This window comes from Stenella coeruleoalba (genome assembly GCF_951394435.1).
Source record: "Stenella coeruleoalba genome assembly, chromosome: 6".
NCBI classification, from domain to species: domain Eukaryota; kingdom Metazoa; phylum Chordata; class Mammalia; order Artiodactyla; family Delphinidae; genus Stenella; species Stenella coeruleoalba.
The window spans coordinates 94,332,531-94,356,044 of NC_137151.1; the positions used below are offsets into that span (position 1 = coordinate 94,332,531).

General features: G+C 40.7%; 1 protein-coding gene across 1 annotated transcript in view; it reads right to left on the reverse strand.

The window, feature by feature from the left end:
* The window catches only part of MPP4 (MAGUK p55 scaffold protein 4), a gene marked incomplete at its 5' end in the record, with an annotated part of 38,758 nt that overhangs the window by 1,704 nt on the left and 13,540 nt on the right, over positions 1 to 23,514 (reverse strand). Inside the window, 11 exons of the mRNA XM_079924203.1 lie at positions 845 to 979; positions 1,986 to 2,094; positions 2,484 to 2,577; positions 5,664 to 5,744; positions 7,550 to 7,720; positions 9,678 to 9,719; positions 10,853 to 10,867; positions 13,866 to 13,886; positions 16,197 to 16,235; positions 19,192 to 19,209; positions 21,479 to 21,543. Of these exons, the coding sequence (XP_079780329.1) occupies positions 845 to 979; positions 1,986 to 2,094; positions 2,484 to 2,577; positions 5,664 to 5,744; positions 7,550 to 7,720; positions 9,678 to 9,719; positions 10,853 to 10,867; positions 13,866 to 13,886; positions 16,197 to 16,235; positions 19,192 to 19,209; positions 21,479 to 21,543 (790 nt within the window). The remainder of the gene's footprint in view (positions 1 to 844; positions 980 to 1,985; positions 2,095 to 2,483; positions 2,578 to 5,663; positions 5,745 to 7,549; positions 7,721 to 9,677; positions 9,720 to 10,852; positions 10,868 to 13,865; positions 13,887 to 16,196; positions 16,236 to 19,191; positions 19,210 to 21,478; positions 21,544 to 23,514) is intronic.

The window sequence follows — 23,514 nt, forward strand, 5'->3', positions numbered from 1 at the left end:
TCTCCCGTTGCGGAGCACAGGCTCCGGACGCGCAGGCCCAGCTGCTCCGCGGCATGTGGGATCTTCCCGGACCGGGGCACGAACCCGTATCCCCTGCATCGGCAGGCGGACTCTCAACCACTGCGCCACCAGGGAAGCCCAAGTTTTGTGTTTTATGTTATATGTTTTTTACCACACACACTTACATGCACACACAAACAAGTGGATGTAATATCTTGATCTAGGTGATGGTTACCTGGGTGCATACACATGTAAAAAGTCATTGAGCTGTACACTTAAGATGTATACACCTTGCTGAATGTATGTTATGATTTAAAATATTTAAAGTGTATTTAACGAAAAAAATATATATGTATATCTGGGAAAAAGAATCACTGATTAATCCCACCTGGCTTTGCCCCTCTATTATTGCTATAATCATTAATAAACATCCTTTGTGTTTTAATATATATTTATAAAGGTATCTCATATTACAGTTGAGATAATTAACTAGAGCATTTTAAAGTAAATTCAAATGCTTTTGTAAAATAAGTAATCTATTTAAAATACACACACCCAATTTCTGTGTGACTGCAAATTGTGGCTTGAGGGCCTTTTTTTTAAAAGCTAAACCCCAAAACAGGAGAAAAAAAATGAGTAGCCTTATAGTATTATTAAATTTTATTTTAATATCTATAAATGATGTCCAGTAAAAAGGATAAATGAAACAAAAATCATAAATTTTTGTTTCATTAGAAACAAAAATTACATTCCTTAACATAGGGACGCTCTGGAAACAATACAGTAATTTTTTGACTAGGAAAAAAACCCCACAATACACTCATCTATTTCCTCTGTATCTTACCTTGAACTTCATGTCCACAAAGTAGTTTGTAATGATCTTGGCATTTTTCCGAGATTGCTTCATACAACTCATGCTAGATGGCTTTATAAATATGACATAGGGCTTCAGTTCATGGGTTCGAGCCACTTGAATACCCTACACAGAAAAATTAAATGCACATTTAAGAACAGAAGTCCTAGCAACCAAAATATCTCAGTTGGCAGAGCATGAGATTGAAGATCTAAAAACAGAAGTTCTAATTTCCTAGAATCAACATGAATGTTCTCAAAATTTCTAAGAACAGAAATTAGCAGTTATTTTTAACCAGAGTATATTCTCATGTGCTCCCAAGTCCTCAACTCTAAAAAACATTTTAATAATTAAGAGATGGAGTTCTGGAATCAAAATTAAGATCAAATACTGGTTCTTCCTCTTGCTAGCTATGACATCCTTATTGAAATCTGAGAATAGGATTCTATACATGATCTCATGGGGAAAAGACAAGGACAGACTCCCAAGGCCAATCAGCTCTGTTTCACCCTCACTTCCCTTTCTTCTTGCCATTGTCTCAAACCAGATAAAACTGACATCTTCACACTGACCACCAGTTTGACCACCAAGTGAGAACAAATCTCATGTCCCCTGATTTTCTTTAGCACACAAGATATATTTTTACGTGACTACAGAAAATACAAAGAAAATACAGGATTATAAAAATTTGGACTACATGTTGTATGTTTTTTATCTTACCTTAACTCGCTTATTTCTGCTCTATTCCACATATGGTCTCAGGGAGACAGCTATCGATATGAAAACATAGGAACCTCACCTCCTTGTGTAAAGCAACATGTTATTCCCTCCACAGGAAGTTACCTTGATGCCTTTGTGATCAAGGTCAAAGGAAGATTCTTAGTTTTCTTTATGGCTACCTGCTCAGTTCTGTTTTGTTTTTTTTTTTGTCTGAGAAACTAGATTTTTTTCCTCAGCTAAGACAAGATAATGGCAATTGATCCTTCAAGTAAGATCCTGGTCCTTAGATATGGGAAGTGGTCTTATCCTAACAGAATAAAGTGTCTCAACTACAACCTAAAGCATGTGCATAAAATGGATGACATGCATTCATTACTTTGGGGAGATGGGAAATACACCACCACAGACCCACCTGAGGCTCTAAGTCCATGACACAAATCTTTCCTTCATCAAGGACTGCTTGAACAGCATCCACACTAGTGCCATACAGGTGGCCTTTGTACTCACCATACTCGAGCATCCTGCAAGGGTGGGATAAAGAAAAGAACTGTTTCTACAGGTAAAATATTATTAGTAATAACATAAAGATAAACTCCAACAGAATAGAATAAAATATGTGGACCCTGATGGCACAAAATGAATTAGTGGATGTTTGACAGGAGAAAACAAATATGTTAGGAGATCTAGGACTTAACTACTTCAAATTCTCTAAAATCTGCAGCTCAGTTCTGCTCCCTCTCCAAACTCAATGATTTGGTGTACTAGTAAATCAATATACATTTCCTTACTTAGTTTTCCAGAAGCAAAAAAAAATTACCCCAGGAGTTTTGGACAATGCATAAAAATAGGGGTTCTATTTTGAATGTTAAACAACCAGAGGGGAGAATCAGATTCTGGACGTCTAGCTTACCTGTGACTATACATGAGGCTTTCAAATGTTTCCTTTGACACATAGTGATACTCACGGCCATCCATTTCATAACTCTTTTTGGAACGAGTAGTATCTGACAAAAAAAGGGAATTTTAAAAAAGATTTTAGAATCTTCAAAATGTTTTACTACCCATATGCATTTGGATAAAGATGTCTGATCAAAATAAATAAATTAATACATTAATGGATAGATAAATTTAATGCTAGAACCAAAAAAGGGAGCCAGACTGGTGATAAGAAAGTAGAAGTTCTCATATCAAAATCAGCTAATCATAAGCCTTTGTTAAGTGTTCGTGGTATAAACTAGACCAGAGTGCATTATGGATTAAGCCAAGATAAGAAGGCCCTAAGGGAACTCTTGCTGTTACTTCAGAACAGGAAGTAGTGAAGTATATCTGAGCCCTAAGGTGGCTAAGGCCCCCGGGTAGCAAAACCAGCAATATCTTATGTTTAGTTAATACATTTCCCAAGATCTCATTTCATCCTTCACATTCGTAGCTAGGTAAAAGGTTATTATCCGTAGTTTACTGGTAAGTAACTGAAGATTTTAGAGAGTAACTAACTTGCTCACAGGAATAAAACAAATGAAAAACAAAGTTGAAAACAAGCACCTAGGTGTCCTGACTCCTCCCAGACTAATGTCTCCTATTATGCCAGATTGTCTCAGATTTGAAATGGAGAAAGCTCATGACAGTCTGCAGTTTTGCCCAGATACATTAATATCCAAGTGAGATGGTGATTAGTTTTAGTGATCTCCAGAAAGGAAAGATTGGTGGAGTCTGGATTCAGTCTGATTCTTTGATATCACCACTTTGATTATAGATTCTTCAGCCTAAATAGTACCTGGTGTAGAACATAGGAGTTCATTTAGTACCTAAAAGTGATTCATTGTCTGCTCATCCATTTAGTCAACTAACATATACTGAGTGCCTGTGTTCCCGCTATCATGTTAGGTTCTTAGAACACAAAGATGAATAAGAGACGGTTCCAACTCTGTGACCTGTATCTACTGCAAAGTTGCTAGTCCCTTAACCTGTATTACAAAAATTCTCCTTATTCATAAAACAATGTGTATTTGTATTTGATAAAGTTTAAGGATGAAACAGATCAACATCTGATGATATCAACACATGGAAACAACCAAGTAGCAATCTGAAACAGGCCCTAAATGATAAAAGGAGTTCCAGACATTTCAAGAAGCTCAGAAAGCAAAGGTCATCTGGGGATCATTTTTGTTTTTTCTTTCTTCAAGCCTCTCTTTATATCCTTATAGTTCCTACAGTTATGCCACTTCTCCTATAGCATTTTTGTTTTTGTCTTTTGGCCATGCTGCACAGCATGCGGCATCTTAGTGCCCCAACGAGGGATCGGACCTGTGCCCCCTGAAGTGGAAGCGTGGAGTCTTAACCACTGGACTGCCAGGGAAGTCCCTCTTCTAAAGCTTTGTACTGAAAAAACTTCTAGTTCTCAGGTGATAGTAAATTATGTTAATATAAGCCTAAGATGACCCTTTCTCCTTGGCTTCTGTTGGACTGTATTTTATATGGTAGGTTAAAGTCTGTGAATTGGTGCATAATTCATTTTAAGGCATTCATTTTAAGCTTAAAACTGTTCACTAAATTTAAAAAGCAAAATATGGACGACATATTCCCACTTTGAATGATGGTTATCCAGACAACTAACAATTCTTCTGTGTTCTGTGGGCATTTTATTTTTATCCAGATTATTGAAAATGGTGATTTCTTTATTAGTTTTTGTTTTTGAGGTTAGTGTCCATTCTTACATATGTAAACTGCACTTGGAAGGCACAACCAATGGAATGTGATCATAAAACAACTTTGTTTTCCCTGGCCCTGGTTGAAACTCCCCTGACTCTCCTGATGGCTCTTTGGTTTTAAAAAAAAGTTCATTACCATTCATGCCAAAAACTCAGCCTCAATTTAATAATTAAAATTCCGTTCCCATGTAATAATCGAAATTATGAACTTCATTTATATTTTAGGCTTCTTCTCCCCACAACGGGCTCAGACTGGCCTCACCCAGGGAAGCCTGCCATCAGAGAAGTCAGAAGTCAGGAAAGTGAGTTTGATTCAGTTCTTCTCTTCCCTTTCATTGCATTTCTACTTCTCCTCCCCCAATTTTATAACTCTGCAAGGCTAGAGGGCAGAGAGAGAGAGGAGAGGCGAGCAGCACAGGAAAATTCTTACTTTAATTGATGCAGATGCTGGTTGCTCTTGGCTCCTTTTAGACCTGGCAGATGTATAAATCTGGCTCTTTATCTCCTAGAGGATGTAGTGGCTTATTTTGCAGAGGCTACCACCACCACCAGCGCTGCTGCATATCCCAAATCCATCTCTATTCCACCTAGCCATCTGTGATTTCTTCCACACCCTCGGGTATCTGGGGGTTCAGTTTTGGCCTCCTTTTACAGAGGCTTCCTCTTGGGCAAGAACCAAGACAACCCCAGGCTGACTTTCTTCCACGTCATCCACCCAGATCTGGTCCTTGGGAAAAATCACAACTCTTCTGCTGTGACAGACTCTAAAAGGGCAGCTACCTCCCAAAATATAGCCTTTGGCCACTTCCTCTAAGCTCTCATCCTTTAGATTTTTCAGATATAATTCTGACACCAGTCTTCTGTGTCTCCCAAACAGCAGGGAACACATATTAAGCTCTTTAAGTGGTTTTCCTAACTTCTTCTCTCTTGCCTTGAGGTGAAGGGGAAGCACCCACACCCACACGCTCCTCCAGCTTGGATGGTATAATACTTATAGTTTATATAAAATTATATGTGCATGTATTAAAATTTAAAATATGATAAAGCATTTAAAAAGCCAAGCATACCGCCAGAAAGATAGTAAGTACTGAATGAATGTTATCCATTACTGCTAAATATTTAGTTTTCCTGAAAGGTTATCTATATGATTGCTAAAAAATGAAAAGAAGAGTCACCTTTTAAAAGCCTACCTAGGCTACACGCTAGTAAATCAATTTCCTCTATTAAAATAAATATAGTTAGAAATATTGAGGACTATCTCTTGTGTCTTATATTCTTACAACAAAGATGGTATAACATAGTTAAGTGAGATGAGTACATCTGCAGAGGCAAAGAAAGTTCTACCAAAACATGAACCCCTATGAAAGAAAAAGTAAACGTACGTGGCACAGCACTTTGAAAACGGTTCGGATCAAGTTCAATGAGTTGTCTCCTCAGTTCATTTACTCCAACACCAGAAGGTCCTAAACACAAAACACCATATATGGAAATTATTAGAGGTGGATAAGTAGAGTTACATGATGAAATCATCACTTCAGTCTTCCTGTTGAAGACACTTGAGAGCACATGGTATTGGGGAAATAACATAGTTTCCATTCTCATGAATTGACATAAACTCTTCCCAGAAAACTCTTGGGAATTTTCTTGGTGACCCATGGAGTAACCCACACTTCTCCAACATTCAGAAATGAGGTAGGGAATTGCAGAAACCTGTCACCCCAGCAAACTTCGTCTAATGTTGGATATTCAGAATTCTCTGGCCTCGAGTCAAATCATCTGAGACAAGCTGCCTTTTCTCTTCCCATGAAGTTCCTATCACATCATAACCAGCTTCCACAATTACAGAATTCAGGGACACATCTCCTGACAGATGGTGGAGTCAGCACCCCCATGTGCAACTGGAGAAAGGGCTGGCTTCATGAGCAGAGAACTGTGTGGTCCACAAGCCCATGCTTAGGCTACTGCGCTTGGCTTAATGCTCTTCTGCTCCCACACTGAAATTCTTAATCATTTTTTAATAAGGGGCTTTTGCATTTTTATTTTGCCCAGCATCCTAAAAATTCTGTAGCTGGTCCTGGCTGTAAGGTATGTTGTTCTGCTCCAAAGGGGCCTGCCTTGATCACAACTGGAATACACAGAGAAGATGGCAGTAAGAGGTAAGTTCCTACTGCTGCAGTAACCAGCTTTGCAGAGATCTTGGTCACAAAGTAGATCATCTCAGGGCTTCCCTGGTGGCGCAGTGGTTAAGAATCCGCCTGCCAATGCAGGGGACACAGGTTCAAGCCTTGGTCCAGGGAGCTCCCACATGCTGTAGAGCAACTAAGCCCGTGCGTCACAACTACTGAGCCTCTGCTCTAGAGCCCGGAAGCCACAACTACTGAGCCCACGTGCCACAGCTACTGAAGCCCACGCACCTAGAACCCATGCTCCGCAACAAGAGAAGCCACTGCAATGAGAAGCCCGTGCACCGTAGGGAAGCGTAGCTCCAGCTCGCTACAACTAGAGAAAGAGTGCAGCAGCGAAGACCCAACACAGCCAAAAATACATAAAGTAAATTTTTTGAAAAAGTAGATCATCCCAGCACTATTTGCCCTGTTCTTCAGCACCAAAGATACAGTCCAGAAGACTTTTAGGCACTTCTAAAGGAGATGGTTACAAATTTCTTAAGGGAATGAATCTTAAGCATTTTTATTTCTAATATAGACTAATGATCCAGTCTGGGGGTAAACATTCATCTATGCTTATAGAACAAACTCTAAACCAGATACTAAAAAAAAATCTCGCTTATAACCTAATCATACTACATCTTCTTATTACACAGGTTCATATACACCATGGCATACTGCATTCAATTGTAGACAATTAAAGCATGATCCATAACGTTTTATTTATAAACACACATAAAAAACAAGCTTTATTTATTTATTTATTTAATTTTTTTGCAGTACGCGGGCCTCTCACTGTTGTGGCCTCTCCCGTTGCGGAGCACAGGTTCCACACGCGCAGGCTCAGCGGCCATGGCTCACGGGCCCAGCCGCTCCGCGGCATGCGGGATCCTCCCGGACCGGGGCATGAAGCCCCGTCCCCCGCATCGGCAGGAGGACTCTCAACCACTGCGCCACCAGGGAAGCCCAGGCTTTATTTTTTTTTAAGGTGTTCATATGCAGGTCCATAAAGACTCTTACTTTTACCACTACTCCCAATGCAAGACTACTGAATCCAGGAGAGCCTCGCCATGGATGAGGAGACATTGCCTTCGGGGACATACCCACAAGCACGATGAGGCGGTGCTTGTCTGCAGGGCGTCGCTGGTACCGCACCACCTCCTCGTACGGGGCGCCCGCTGCGCCGGAGCACGTGCCGGGGCCGCATACCTTGGCTCGCAGCTGGCTGAGGTGGGACCAGCGGCGGCAGAGACGCATGCTGCGACGGAAACCGGCTGCGAGGGAAGAAACGCACAGGACGTGAGACCCAGGGCAGGAGAGGTCGCTTCCTGTCTCACACCGGAAGGAGCATGCGGTGATTGTGATCCGGAAGAGTTAATTAACACACATCTGTCTGAAGGTAGAAGATAGGAAGCAATACAAAGGAAAACAGCAAAATACCCCCACGTGACCTCTAAGTTGCGTCCAGCGCCTGCTGTGTGCCGGGTATTGGGGATACAGTGGTCAACTAAACCAAGCCCATTTCCTCATGGAATTTACATTTTATGCAGGAGGAGAGAGAAAAATAAACTGCAACAAAAATAAGTGCTTAGAAGAAGGGTAAGTGGATAGTGACCGGGATGCTTTTTCAGGTTGGAGGTTCATTTAAGCGTCTCTGAAAAGTCAACATTGAGCAGGGCTCTGAATGATGTAACGGAGCCAGGTGAGGAGGCGTCTGTGGGGAAGAGCAGTCCAGGCTGAGGAAACAGCGTTGCAAAGGTGCAGAGAAAGGATCTTGCTTGGAGTGCTTGAGGAAGATAAGGAGGCCTGTGTACTGAGGGGCAGTGAGCAGTAGGGAGAGTGGTAGGAAATGGGGTTGGAAAGGAAGCCAGGAGGCCACACAGAGACTTGGTCAAGTGTTGGACTGTGGTCAAAGTGGGATGGGAAGTCGCTGGACGGTGGAGGGTTGGGTGTGCTATGATTTGATTTATGTTTCAGGTGGACACACTTAGACACAGGCAGGTTAGGTGGTTGCCCACCACTGTGTGCTCAGTGGCAGAGTTGGACATCTTAGTGGTGATTTCCAAACTCCTAGAATCCCACATAATCTGCCTACTGAATCACAGGGCTTTCTGGTATTTCAGAGCCATTCCCAGGTCGTGTCAGAAGATGGAGCTAGGGACTATATGTGAATATATAAATACGCACACATTTACATTACTTGTATCTATATGTGTTGAACACCATGAGTTCACACCAATGCCTACAATGCCAATTCGACACTACAGTTTTCATTCTAGCCTTCCTCCATTCCGTATGGGTAACTCCTTTCTCTAAGAGTGGGAAATCTAGCTCTTATTCGCCTCAATACATTTACTTATTGTATCAATTAACAGCACCTGGGCAGGATGGGGGACGCATAGTATCCAGCAGCCTGGCAGGAAGTGCCAAGCCCAAACTAGGTAAGGGGGCCATAGTGATAGAGGCTGTGAGGTGTCAGGACCTAAGTGGTGGCAGCTGCCCCACTCACTTTGGCTCCAACGACCTGCTCCAGGCTGCCATCACCCCTGCAGTGATGCCTTCCCCACGCTGCTCAAGCTCTGATGCCCCACTCTAGACTGCTTCTTCTCCACATTGTGTAGATGCCTACCCTACTCAACCTGCCTAATGGCTTTTGGGCTGAATTATTCTGGAAGGGATGCAGAAAAATGGCCCCATTTTTTTTAAAGCTCCCCAGTGATTCCAATGTGCATCCAGACCTGGGGACCAACATTCTGCTTTACAGACCCTGCAGCCCTGCTGTTTTCCCACTGTCTCACATAAGGAGGAAGCCCAGCATGGTTTTAAATGAATGGTGAAGGTGCCTGGTCTTTCAGAAAGCTCTGCTCAGCTCATGGAAACATGAACATAAAAAATAAGTGTAGTGGTCAGAGAATTGGTCTCTTTAGAGTAAGGTGAATACATTATGGAACAGACTGGAAGAAAACAAAAGACTTGTGTTTGATGAATAATTAGGAGATATCCAGTATAAACCAGATGAATTACAATAAATGATCAACACATCAGAATACTGATTATTTTTTTAAATAGGGATAGAGAGAAACCAGAACAAGGAACAAGTTTGGGAACATCCGTCAGCAAAAGAAGCTTTCAGAAGAGTCGGGCTCATTCATAATTCATATAATAAGTTATATTCATATGAATATAACTTAGCAAGTGACAAAGACCCACCTTTTATTAATCATTACCTACCAATATAGAACTTCTGGCCATAGCCAACGAATTCCTCCTTGTCTGTAACACAGCAAATGGCAGGAACAGAATATGGCAGAGGAGAACGAGAACGTTACTTAGAATGGATGCATGAAATTATCTTCAAATCTTCAAGAGACACTATTTCAGTAGATGGCAGCACAGCTGACTTTATCCTTGAGTGCCTTATTAAAAAATGTCCTAAGCACTTTCCATCCTATCACAGGCACCAAACTATATAGAGACACTATCCAGAAATTTAGCAATACACTGAATGTATTCTGTCTAGTATGGTTGGAACAAAAAACTATCATAGTCTTCTTTAAAGTTATAAGAAAGATATTGAGTCATAGTAAAAACATAAATTTGGGTATGCATTTTTAAATGTACCCAAAGAAAACAGATTTTCAAAAAAGGAAACATATAAACTGGTCTTGGCTTTTACTCATAGATATGGTGTTCTGTAGGTCCTATAATTAATCTCTTTGTTAGAAATGGGTTTTTATTCTTTTCCCTTATGAGGTGGTTCATTCTGTATGAAATTAGTATTTGCTTTATGGCTGCAAATTGTTTCTGACTGTCCAGGACTCTGAGAGACAAGAGTTAGGAAAACTGTGCCCAGCAGTAACATCTAGAGCTTGTTTAAACTTCTGTCTCTGCTTCCACTGGGGTCTCAGAAAAATTGTCCAAAACTCTGGGAAAAAATATTATAAAAATATCATTTTCAAATTACTTTTTACTAACATGTATTCTTTTTCACTTACACAACTCTGTTCTGATCATCGAAATAATATAGAAAGAGCATTTGTTCATAGAATGAACGGACATATACCTTTCTTCCTTAAGCTTTGTGTTTAAACACCCATTTTAAAATATAAAGAAAACACACCAATATCAATTCCATCTTCTGGTAAGTAAGCATATTTTTCTAACTGAAAATTGGAAATAAGTTTAAAAGGAAATGTTTACTTAGGGATACAGTGATAAAGTTTAATTACTTTCATTGTTCATTTAAAAATATTCTCTATGACATTGTATATCTCATCACTGATTTCACCCTTAAAATATCATATCTTATCTTAAAATATATCCAGTCAAGTATTCATGTTGAGGCACTGAAAGATCTCAAACGGAGCTCTATTTGGCTTATCAAGGACATAAAAATGAGTAGTCACCTTCTGAAAGTTCCTCTGGAGATTTGGATAAGTGAAGAAACAGACATGAAAAAGTTAAGCCTTTGAGAAGATCAAGTTGGCAAAATAAAGACAAATAACAATGAAGACAAATGACACAAGTGAGGCATTCATGTCACCCTTAGAAAAAGTTGTAACCTGGGCAAGACCTGCCAAGGCAAATGAACAACACACAACTGGAAACTCAGAAACTCGTTGGACCTGCCTCTGCTGCCCAGCAGACAGTAACTTTTCCTGCAAGTTGCTTATCTAGACTCTCCTTGAAGGCTTTCTATCCATGCAGACTCCTCTCTACTTGGCTGGCAAAGAACGGGGCTTGAAAGAGAAATTTTCAAGGCAACCGATTTGAGCCTCTTCTTCCCTTCTCTCCCAGAGGCCATCTAGCTGCAACCCTGTGAAGGCAAGGAAGTGGTGGAAGGGCCACTGGGGAAGCTCTGCAACGAGTGTCCTCATTCCTTACCTGTCCGGGTCCAGTCACACATTTCCATCTCCAGCTGGTCCCTTGAAGACAGGTGCAACTGAACACAGAGTGTACTGTTTTCTTTGTTTTCTAGATATCTCGAAACATCCATCACCCCTGTTTTTGTTTGGTTTTTGTTGGGGGGGGTGTATGTTTTTATCTGTTTTTTAAAGTGGCATTCCTAATTAGACTGTACCATCCAGAAAGATCCAAAAAGGTCACATGATACATCATTCAGAGAAGAGTTGGAACCAAAACTGAAGAAACTTAACTGCCCATTAAATGCTCTAAGTAACAGAATTAAGCATCATGAATGACTGTCGTTATTTATTTAGAAAAAATGCCAGCTGGGTGCCAGTTGTTCCTTAACTGAGCTCCCAAGTGAGCTGGTTTCAGAATAATGTACTTGAGAGTTCTCACTCTTTCAACAAAGAGGAGTCCAGAAGGAGTACTTTGCAGTAACTAAGGGCAGCTGCACACTTTCCTCTGCAGTGCTGTTATTAGAGAACTAGCTGCTGATTGCCCCTATTACTTCTTCATTAAAATGCTGGCTAACACTCATGCACTTACATTCTAAGCACTTTACTTATATAAATTATTTTTCCCACTTTAGACGTGGGCACCTGAAGGGCAGAGAGGTTACGTGACAGATGACCCCTGGCTAGTTGGACCAGGATTCATGCTTGGAGAATCCAGCTCCAGTCCATGGCATTGACCACTGCAACATTGTCTCTCCTTTCACAGACATCACAATACCTCTAAGCCTCAACCACAACTTTGGCAGGTAGAGTGCCTCCCAACAAAATGATGCGTTGAACAGAGCAAAGAAGGATGACTATAGTCCAGAGGAATTAAAAATTAAACCAATCCCAAACACTGAACCAAGTGTAGATCATTAAATTACCCCTAACAGGAAATTTCTTGGCAGTCCAGTGGTTAGGACCTGACGCTTTCACTGCCGTGGCTCTGGTTCAGTCCCTGGTCCGGGGACTAAGAAACTTAGATCCCACAAGCTGGGCAGCAGTGGGGGGGGGCGGGGGGAAGGTTACTCCTAACAAGCCAACTATCTAATTGAAAATAGGAAATTTAGAAGCAACATAAATGGTACATAAATAATTTAGGTGAGTAGTTCCCAACTCCATGTGTCTCAATACATTTTTTTAAAGATTTTTTTTATGTGGACCATTGTTAAACTCTTTATTGAATTTGTTACAATATTGCTTCTGTTTCATGTTTTTGATTTTTTGGCCGTGAGGCATGTGGGATCTTAGCTCCCCGACCAGAAATTGAACCCACACCCCCTGCACTGGAAGGCGAAGTCTTAACCACTGGACTGCTAGGGATGTCCCAATGCTATCTTCCATTATAATTAATATTTATAACAATCTCTCTAAGCTTAAAAAATGAAATTCATAGATATATTCTAACACATCATTTTAAAACAGCAACGTAATGCTCTAACTGTAATGTAAAGGAAAATTAAAAGGAAGTAATTTATGTTTTAAAAGGACGTGTTTCAAAAAGTATATATTTCAAAATATAAATCTTTGGGCATGGCTTCTCTAGAAGACATAAACTATTAGATGCTTATACCTACTTATACTGAAGAAGCATGGATTTAAAGGAAGTGAGAAGATCAGAAAATAGTCCTTATATGAAGTATAGAAAAATAGAAGAGCAAAGTAACGAGTGGAGACTAGAACAAAGAGTGTTCTGATAACAGACCAGATTTATTGGTATATATGGGAAAGAGGGAAATTGCCTTAACTGAGGTAGGTGTAATATGCCAAAGCACTGATGAAATGGAGAAAATGAGGAAACATCATACACTTGGAAGCAAGTTAGTAATGTTAACATGCTCCAAAAGGCTGCCAGTTTTTCAAAATACTCCGTGGGACTTACTTTGTTACTAATAACGTCAACATTACGTTGAGGAACAGACACTTGATTATACCATGTGTCATCAATAATGGCAATAACATATTAAAGAAAAAGAAAATAATTGGTTTGGTATAGATACCTCACTTTCCAGTTGATTTAATATCAGTATGGATTAGAATGTGTGGAATAAATTATTCAGTAATTTCAAGGCAATGTCTTTATTCTATTTAAATGTCTCTCTCCATAATGACTGTCTTCTAAACCAATGAGCTTTTCATGTTACATCTTGTGAAAACTTACATCACTGTTGTGTACTAAAGAACTACTTACTCAGATTCCTAATGAGTTTTGTCTAGCAGGACATTCAGGACATCATGCAGGATGGTCTCACACACAGCAGGTCATCTAGCATCCCTGACTCGCACCAGCTAAAGGCCAGTAGTGTCCCCAATCAACGTGACAACCCAAAAATGCCCCCATAGGGTTCCAAAATGTCCCTAATGAGAAGCACTGCGTATGGTGAAGTTTACAATATCTCATGACTATACTGTTGATGTCTTTAAGCAATTATTGTGTCATTAAAAGTGTTTAAGTTATACCAACATTTGGAATATACATTTAAAAATCAGTATAAAATATTCATGTTTTATTTACCAGATTCAAATGTTTCTTCATCTATGGTTTTCCACGGAGGCAAAAAACCAAAAGTATAGTTACATTACTATCCATACTGAGTCTATAGTTCAACAGTCTAATTCCCTGACCCTACGATTCTGCACACACACCACTTTTAAAATGTTTTTCCTAAATCAAGGCCAACTCAGTGGTGTGTCTGTGGCATATAAAGCCTTAAATGAGTATGTATAAGCAGTGGGGCTGTGATGACAAGAAGGGGTACAGCAGGAGCTTAAAATAAATAAATAAAATCATAAAATAGAAAAGAATAAATAAAATTAAATTAAAAAGAAGCTCAGAGGGAAGGAAAAGGTGGAATGTCACGGTAAACACCAATAGATGGTTGGATTCTATACAGCTTTGCTGCTAGAGGTTTGCTTGAAGCTTTGGGGGGTCCATAAGCAAGGGGAGTGTGGCTAGAAGAAGGAGCATATGAATGGCCTGGTTGGGTTAGGGTTGTTTAGGTGACTGAGAAATACCTGAGATAAACCAAGGCCCTCATCAGTTAAAACGATTCTCGTTAGTGTTTTAGAGAGACATTAAGCATAAAAAAACTAGAATTTATATGGAGAGCAATTAGAAATATATAGCAATGTTACCAACACACACATCCTTACATCAGGCAATGCTGCATCTAAGGTATACACACATTTGTGAAACGATATATTTAGCATTGTTTATAATAGAAAAGATTGGACATAATTCAAATGTCTACCAATAAGTGATTATATAAATGCACAATAACTTATTTAACCAATAAACCGTTTAAAATATATGAGGAGGCTCTTTATGTACTACGATGGAATCATCTCCAGGATGTGTATTATTAAGTAAAAAAGCCAGGAACGGAACAGTGTATATAGCATACCATCAAAGAGTACATGCACTTGTGTTTTAAAAAGAAGTGAGAATGAGGGTGTGGGAGAGGAGAAAAAAATATACATCGTTGCACAGAATATGTCTGGAGGGTTGCCCAAGAAACTGAGAGCATTTACTTCCTCAAGAAAGAAAACTGAGTAGGGGAACAGGAAGAGAGGGAATTTTGCTGAATATACTTTTGTAGTTTTTGAATTTTAAATATGTGAATGTGTTACCTAATAAAAAATTTTAATTAAAATTACAGAAGGGAAATGAATAGTACTGCAAGTTAAAAACAAAAAACCCAGGATGTGTACTTGGTGAAATAAATATAATGTCAGCGTTATTCTGTAGTTGTTCTGGGAAATACATGTAAATCTTTGAAATACCCAGTATTTAAACATTTCATATCATTATTTAATGTCTAAAAACTAGATTAACCCATAAAGCCAAGACAAAGTCACCTATCAGACTAAGGACTCTTTAACTAGTCTTCCAACAAAATCCTAGTGATTCTTGAACCAACCTTAGTTCTGCCACTAAATTTGAAAAATCTTCTCCCAATTTCCAAAAAAAAATCTAAGAACAGAAATGTGAAGTATTTCTCAGAAATTTGGAACACATGACTATTGATCTATACTAGAATCTACCAGAAAATGGTATCAAACAATAACAAAATAGATATTTTGCTTTTTAAAAATCTGGTATCTCATAGGGAGGGTGGGAGGGAGACGCAAGAGGGAGGAGATATGGGGATGTATGTGTACGTATAGACGATTCACTTTGTTATACAGCAGAAACTAGCACATCATTGTAAAGCAATTATACTCCAATAAAGATGTTTTAAAAATAAATAAGTAGGGGCTTCCCTGGTGGCGCAGTGGTTGAGAGTCCACCTGTCAATGCAGGGGACACGGGTTCGTGCCCCGATCCGGGAGGATCCCACATGACGCGGAGCGGCCGGGTCCGTGAGCCATGACCGCTGAGCCTGCGCGTCCGGAGCCTGTGCTCCGCAATGACCGCTGAGCCTGCGCGTCCGGAGCCTGTGCTCCGCAACGGGAGAGGCCACAGCAGTGAGAGGCCCGCGTACCGCAAAATAATAATAATAATAAAATAAATAAAAATTTAAAAATAAAAATCTGATATCTCAATATTTTATAGTATTTCACAATGTAACACCTGAGTGTTACTGTGTGTTCCTGTGATCATTTCCAGAATACTGCTTTCTAGAACACTTTCTAAAAGGTTGGTCTGAAGCATGGAGACATTCCTGCAGCTGTGCTTCCCCTCCATGTGTCAGAACCACAGAAAAAGGCTGCGGTGGGGGATTTATTTTACACATTTCTTCCAGAAAATAGGCCTGTGGCCCCTTTGACTGACTGCTTCAGGAAATCTATAGCTGAGCTGCTTCATATTTCTCCTGGTGGTAAATGTATCAAGAGGAAATGCTACCTGCTTCCACACATTTCTCGTCAATCTTCATGTCATCGTCTATAAAAGAGCATAGAAAGGGAAAACTTGAAGTTAAAATGTTAGTATCACAAATGAAATTCCCTATGTATAGGCTTATGGCAATGAAACTCAGACCACCCTATAATCATGTTATTCTTACAACTATCGCTCACTCGGAGAGATACAAAGGGCTCTACTGTACTAAATGAAAATGTAGGTTATGGGAGGCCACAGGACATCGAATGGTTAAAATTCTAAAAGCACAGGCTTTTGAATACTGGACAAATTAGTTTACCTCTAAGCCTCATCTTCTGTCTATAAATGGGGGTAGTAATAATACCTACCACATAGGATAGGATTGAGATAATGCAGGAAAAGCTCAGGCACATGGTAAGTGCTCAATAATGTTAATTATTTTTATCTTTAGCTGGGATGTATGTATGAGAATAAAAGAATATAACTTTTAAAACTGTTCATCCTAATACTCAAAGCTCTTTACAGTGTGACCCAAACCCAGCTTTGAAAACTGCTGTCTCTTTCTTGTATCTTACACTCCTGTTAGAGCAGACTCCATTGATTCTTCCTCTGTGCCTTTGCTTAGGCTGTTCCCTTAGCCTGTAATACTTCAAGGTCCATCTCAACACTGATCAAAATGAATATCCTTGCCATGAACTGCACAGCATTTTCTTCCTACTACCTTGAATTCTCTGCTATTGCACATCTACTCTGCCTCGTAATATAATCATTTGGGTGTTTGCCTTGTTAGCCCTCCTAGACAGCTCCTTGAAAAGTGGAAATCATCTTAACTAATTTTTACGTATTTTATAGAGCTTAGTGTCTTCCACATAGTAGGCACATGACTAATTATCTATTAAACTGAATTTCCCTTTTAATATCAGAATAGTTGATTTGCACATACATTCTTTAAAAATTTTTTTTTTCTTTCGGCACTGTATATCTTGAGCCTAGCACAATACCCACAATTCCCAGGTGATCAATAAATGCTATTTTAATAAATGTCTTATATGTTGTAAAAGTGCAAATTATAGTTTGTATAATAAGCTATAATATTATAAAGTAATACAATAAATTTATCATCACTTCCTTAAAGATCATATCATTGATTGTTTTTAAGTAAAATATGCAATATGAACAATTTTATGAAATAATACTGTTTTATAGAGATGGGAGCACAGATGAACAAGTAACATAGCTGAGATTTTTAACACTGTCGTTCAATTCCTTATATTCATTTAGAGATTATTTTCCAGATGAGTAATTTATAACGGTGAATTCATTAGTTCCTAGCACATAACTAGAGGGTTTTGATTTAAAGGCAAACAAAAACTAGAATTGTCATTCCTGTTTTACAGAGGCCAGGAGAGACTCTCTAATAACAGCACACGTAGTCCCGGTTTTTCTAATATGTAACTCTGGGGTCTAAAAGAGCCACGGATTTTGCGCTCTCAAAATTAACAATTCCAGGGACTTCCCCGGTGGTCCAGTGGTAAAGAATCTGCCTTACAATGCAGGGGATGCGGGTTCAATCCTTGGTGGGGGACCTAAGATCCCACATGCTGCGGGGCAACAAAGCCTGCATGCCACATCTACTGAGTTTGGGCAACTCAACTAGAGAACCCATGTGTCGCAAACTACAGAGCCCACGTGCTCTGGAGCCCGCGCGCCATAGCTAGAGAGAATTCCGCACGCTGCAGCGAAAGATCCCGCATGCTTCAACAAAGATCCCACGCGCCACAACTAAGACCCAACGCAGCCTAAAATAAATAAATCTTTTATAAAAAATGAACAATTCCACACTATGGGCTAGGGTGAGTGTTATGGACTGATTTGTATCCTCCACAAATGCATACATATGTTGAAATCCTAGCCCCCAGATGACTGTATTTGGAGACGGGGTCTTTAAGGAGATAATTAAGATTAAATGAGGTCATAAAGTTGGGGCCCTAATCCAAAAGGACTGGTGGCCTTATAAGAAGAGGAAAAGAAACCACACTAATCTCTATCTCTCTCTCTTTCTCTCTCTTCTCCCTCTCTCCCCACACACTTCTCCCACCCCGCATTCACGGAGGGAAGGCCATGTGAGCACACAGAGAGAAGGCAGCCATCTGCGAGCCAGGAAGAAAAGTCTCCTCAGAAACCAACCCTGTCAGAACATTGATCTTGGACTTAGAGTCCCCAGAACTGTGAGAAATAAATGTCTGTGGTTAAAGTCACCCAGTCTGTGTGATCTTGCTATGGCAGCCTGAGCTGACAGACAGTGGGCTTGTCACCCAGCAAGACCACAGGGACCCAAGGGCCTGTCCATGTTCCTCCCTCATCCTTCAGGGATGAAATGTGGATGGTGGCAAAGGGGACTGCTCTTCTCTCTTCTTTTCCCCTCTCCACAAGTAGACAGCCTCTTGCTTTCTTGCTTGTGTGTGTGTGTTTGGCATCATAATGAGTCATCTTGGTGTCTGAGCACGGAGAAGGGGAGAGGTAATAACTGGAGGCCCCATTTGCCCCTGATGTAGTGCCCTTCAGACAGAGAGCAGCTTTAATCCAGACCACTGCTGTTTGCAACTTCTGACAATGTTCTTACCTTATCGATCTTTTCATCCATACAATGGGAACAATAACAATTCCATTACAGGGTTATTTTTAGACATTGTATACAAAGCAGTTGAAACAAAACAGAGGATCAGTTTCACAACTTTCATTGAATTCTTACCATGTGCTGTGTTAGATTCTGGGGCTGCGTGTAAATGTTGGTTCTCTTCTTTTATTCCTCTCAGTGTTAAGAACAATTACACAGTGTGTGTTCTTTTGACTGATATCTTTTTATAAATTAGGGTATTAGTGATTAGCACACTATGAGGCACACAGGAAGAGCTTAATAAATAGCTGAATTGAAATTGAAGTGAATTAAGAAAACTATAGGAAATTTCTAGGAGGCTTTGGAGATGAGTTTTTTTCCCCCACAAATACTATTTCTTACCTTCTTCCATAGAAATCGCTGGGTACAGAAAAATGATTGAAGCAGGGGAAAAAAGAGAGAGCGGGCACAATAGTTTATGCTATAGTTTATCAGATTAATTTACCTACAGTAAGAAAAGCAAAGTGCCAAAATTATTCTCTAAAAATTCAATGGAGATTTAGTAACAAAATGATAAGTGAATATCCTATAGAAACCAATAAATTTATGAGCCTTGTTGGAAATGGGATCTATTTGCTTCTGGCAAATCCTATTCCCTTCTATCCCGATAAGCTCTGTAAGAGTTGCATTCTATTCATTTCTGAATTAATGCGCTTATTATTTATTCATTATATTTTAGGAACTCAAATCTTGAATGGAAAGAAGGAAAGAAAGAGAGAGAAAGGGAGGAAGAAAAGAAGGAAGGAGGAGAGAAAGGAAGGAGAGAGAGAGAGGAGGGAGGGAAAGAAAGAGGGATGACAATTACAAGTGCATCTTCAGTAAATAACTTTTTAATAACATCTGTAAACTAACATATGCCTGGAATTTTTCAATAAGTCTTGAGTAATAAAGTTGCCTATACATCCTGAGTAGTAACCTTTTCCTGAGATTTTTTTTCCCATGGTAACATTCAGGCAGAACAGAAAGATACAAAATAATATTTATTTGAAATATCATCTACAACAGTTAAAAAGAAATGACCTGATAGTTTAGAAAATGATGTGCTCCATGAGAAACATCCCTGGGGCTTTCCTGGTGGCACAGTGGTTAAGAATCCGCCTGCCAATGCAGGGGACATGGGTTCGAGCCCTGGTTCAGGAAGATCCCACATGCCGCAGAGCAACTAAGCCTGTGCACCACAACTACTGAGCCTGAGCTCTAGAGTCCGTGAGCCACAACTACTGAGCCCGTGTGGCACGACTACTGAAGCTCGTGAGCCCTAGAGCCTGTGCTCTGCAACAAGAGAAGCCACCGCAATGAGAAGCCCCCGCACTGCAACGAAGAGTAGCCCCTGCTCGTCACAACTAGAGAAAGTCTGCATACAGCAACAAAGACCCAACGCATCCAAAAATAAATAAATTAAATAAATAAATTAAAAAAAAGAAACATCCCTGTGAGAGGTGACCCTTTAACTCAGTGGCTCCATACTTGGGGTTCCTGGACTCAGAGATTTGTAAGGATAATAATATGTGGCTGCAAACTCTTTTCAGGATGGACTTTGCAAAATTCTAATAGAAATGGCACATAGGCTATGCAAGCAAGTTAGATGTCAACCCGTGGCCCTACTAGTTATCAGATATTGGTTAGAAGCTTAGCACTTTCACATGCCTTTGATAAATAGAATAGGAAAATGGGTTAAAGAAGTACTTCAATCTGGTTTGGTAAACAAACTTTTTCAAAGCACAGGGGAAATAACTAAAATATCACTATGAAGATTATATCATGACAAATGTTTCTGATAAAATGTCAAGTTAAAGAAAAAGATAAAAAGTAGTATTGCAACTGTTACTGTAACCATGTAAAATATGGTTCTATAACGGGAAGACAGTATGAAAATATGGTCAATGTAAAGGAATTTTAAGAGTGTTTTCTTTCAAAGATGTCTCTATAGTTGTCATCATATCTTTTCAAGGGAAAAATAATAATTTTTGGCTTAGAGAATTGAGAAGTAAAGTGGATGAGGACTCTCCACGGGCAAATCTATGTTTACTTTAGTGCCCTCCCAGCCTCCTGTCCGTGCCCCTCTCCCTCTCCCTCCTCCGGGCACCTCTTCCCCTTCTGTAACTCCTGCCAGAGAGCATTTCAGACGGTCCTTGATCAGCAGGTTCTAGCTGGGCTCTATGAGCTACTGACACCCTTCATTAAGGGAGTAAGTCGTTCACAAGCATTCGCCACCATGAATCCCTTTGCTGACCATTCCTCCGCCGCCATCTAAAATACTGTGAAGTGAACAAACTACACTCATTAAATAATAATTCAGTCCCATGTTTACTCATCAAAGGCACACAAACTGTGCCGCTCTGCAGCCTTGCTTGCCAGTAGGTGTATAATGTATGGACTAGCTGTAGACACCTCAGGGGACTTCAAGCCAGGGAGTGATCACGAGAACATTTGCATTTTCACAAACTGAAAACTCTTCTAAATCCAAAGGAATGAATGTCTATGGTAGGATTTCAGATGGCTGCCAGGAGGCTATCTGGGGTGCGGGGACATTTAAAGATCCTCTGTTGGGCGGGAAGCCAGCCCTGGGAGAGAGGGAGCTGTCTTTCTCGGGATGCACAGGCTGGGTTTGAGGTGTCAGCACACTCACCTATGGTGGATTTGAGGTTGTTGTGAGGCTGATATGGCTGAGACCACCAGAACTCCCGTTGCTTCCTATGCAAAAAGAAATACACTGTGAGAAGGAAAAATAAAAAGTAATCCAGGTTCACCCAGGTGAAATAGATCCAGGATAGAATGTTTCCTAGAATTCTGTTGCTTCCAACCAAGTGAACAAGGAGATTTCACCTCCAAACACACTGTCAAATACATTCTCCAAATGTATGGCCTTTCTTATCATTCTTTCCTGCCTCACGGCATCTTTTCAGAGTCACACTGACTTAGGGTGAAAATCTGGCCTGAGACCACGAGTGCACATGCCACAGAGCTTCACTGCATGAGCCATGGCTCCTGCATCTCTGGCATGTTAGCCCGCTCCAACTGGTCTCAGAATTTTCACCGCATGTTCTGGTCTCCCTCCCAGGCTGTGATGCTCTCTACAGTCCCTTTAGAGCCACATGAATTTCAGTTCCTTCCGTTGTCCTTTGTGCGCTAATCTAGTAAACCTGCCATTTCTGTGTGCTCCTTGCAAGACCCCCACTGGAATCTCCTTGCCACTCTCTGCTCTGAGACCAGGAGGACTAATCTCATTAGGGCTTTATCCCTGTGTGTGTCCTCAGGTCATCCCTTATCCTCTGCACTTTAATCCCTGTAAGGCTCCATCCACCACCTGCCACTCCCTGAAGCCCTTTCACACACCCTCTGGAACTGGCAGTAAATCTCCAGCGAAATCTCTCAAACCTCCTCCTGCACTTTGAGTGAGCCCTTCACCTTCTCGTTCTAACTAAACCCAGGTCCCCCTGAGCTCACTGCTCCCCTGCCCCTTTTGAGAGGTGGCTCCTTCCTCTCCCACTCCCAGTGGCGTGTGGGTAAACCAGCCCGGGGAGATGAGTCCTCATGGGCAGCTTTGCAGGTTTTTCTAGTGTCAATATTCCCATTGGGGCTGATTTCAAGCTGCCACCCCGACGTCACTGACCGCGGGTGTGAGAAGGGTGCACACAGGCTCTGTGAGCTGGCTCCAGCACACCACTGCATGAGACCCTCACTCCATGGGGCCTGGAGGTGGGGCCTGTGTCCTGCTTCTCCTGGCCATCTCCAGACTATATCCCTCTTCCCTAGATGCCCTCACTTTGAAAGCCATTTCCCCGACTCTTCAGGAAGCCATTCTCAGATTATTCCTGCTAACTCCCATGCTTTTAACACTGCTCTGTCATAATGCATGACGATTTTATTAGGCACAAAGATGTCCCTTCCAACACCCTGGCCTCTTGGTTCCTTGATCTCCTCTCTTCCAATGACCTTCCAATGACCCCAGCCACTGCATCCCACTGTCATACCCTAGGCCTTTCAGTACCCAAAACTACAATCTCTATATAATTTCTGTTTCTAGCATCCCTTTCTTCTACCAGCACTCCTATCTTCCCAACCCCAATAATCTATCAACCCCATAGGGACCTATAATCCATTGATTTGACTTCCTTTCCACTGACCCTACCCTGTCACCTCCCCCCTTAACAAGCTTAAATGTCATGGACTTTCATTAAAATCACTGCCTTTTCCCTCTCTTGATTTACTGTTAAATCTGACTCCCTGTCTAATCTGGCCCTGCCCCCCAGGAAGCTGGCCAGAATCACTATAAATTTATGACCTTTAACCTTAAGTGGGCCCTTAATGCTGATGATACTGTATTTATCTAACCAATTTGCTCTCCAGTTCTCATAGAAACTTTTCAAGCTTTCTCCTCTTTCCTTCCCAATATCTCCTACCCACCCTTACTCTCAGCTTATGACATTGCTTATTCCACTGAGAAAATAAGAGCAGATGGAAGAGACCTTCCATAAACTCCCACCATATCCCTCACCCTCAGCTGTGCCCACACACTCTGGATTCCCTACTGCTACTATTACTGTGGGTGAACTGTTCATGATCCTGTATAAGGCCAACCCCTCTATTTATAGGCTCCATCACATCTCCTCCTGCTTCCCCAAGGACAAGAAGAGCAGCAATGTTCCCTTCTTTCTCCTGTAT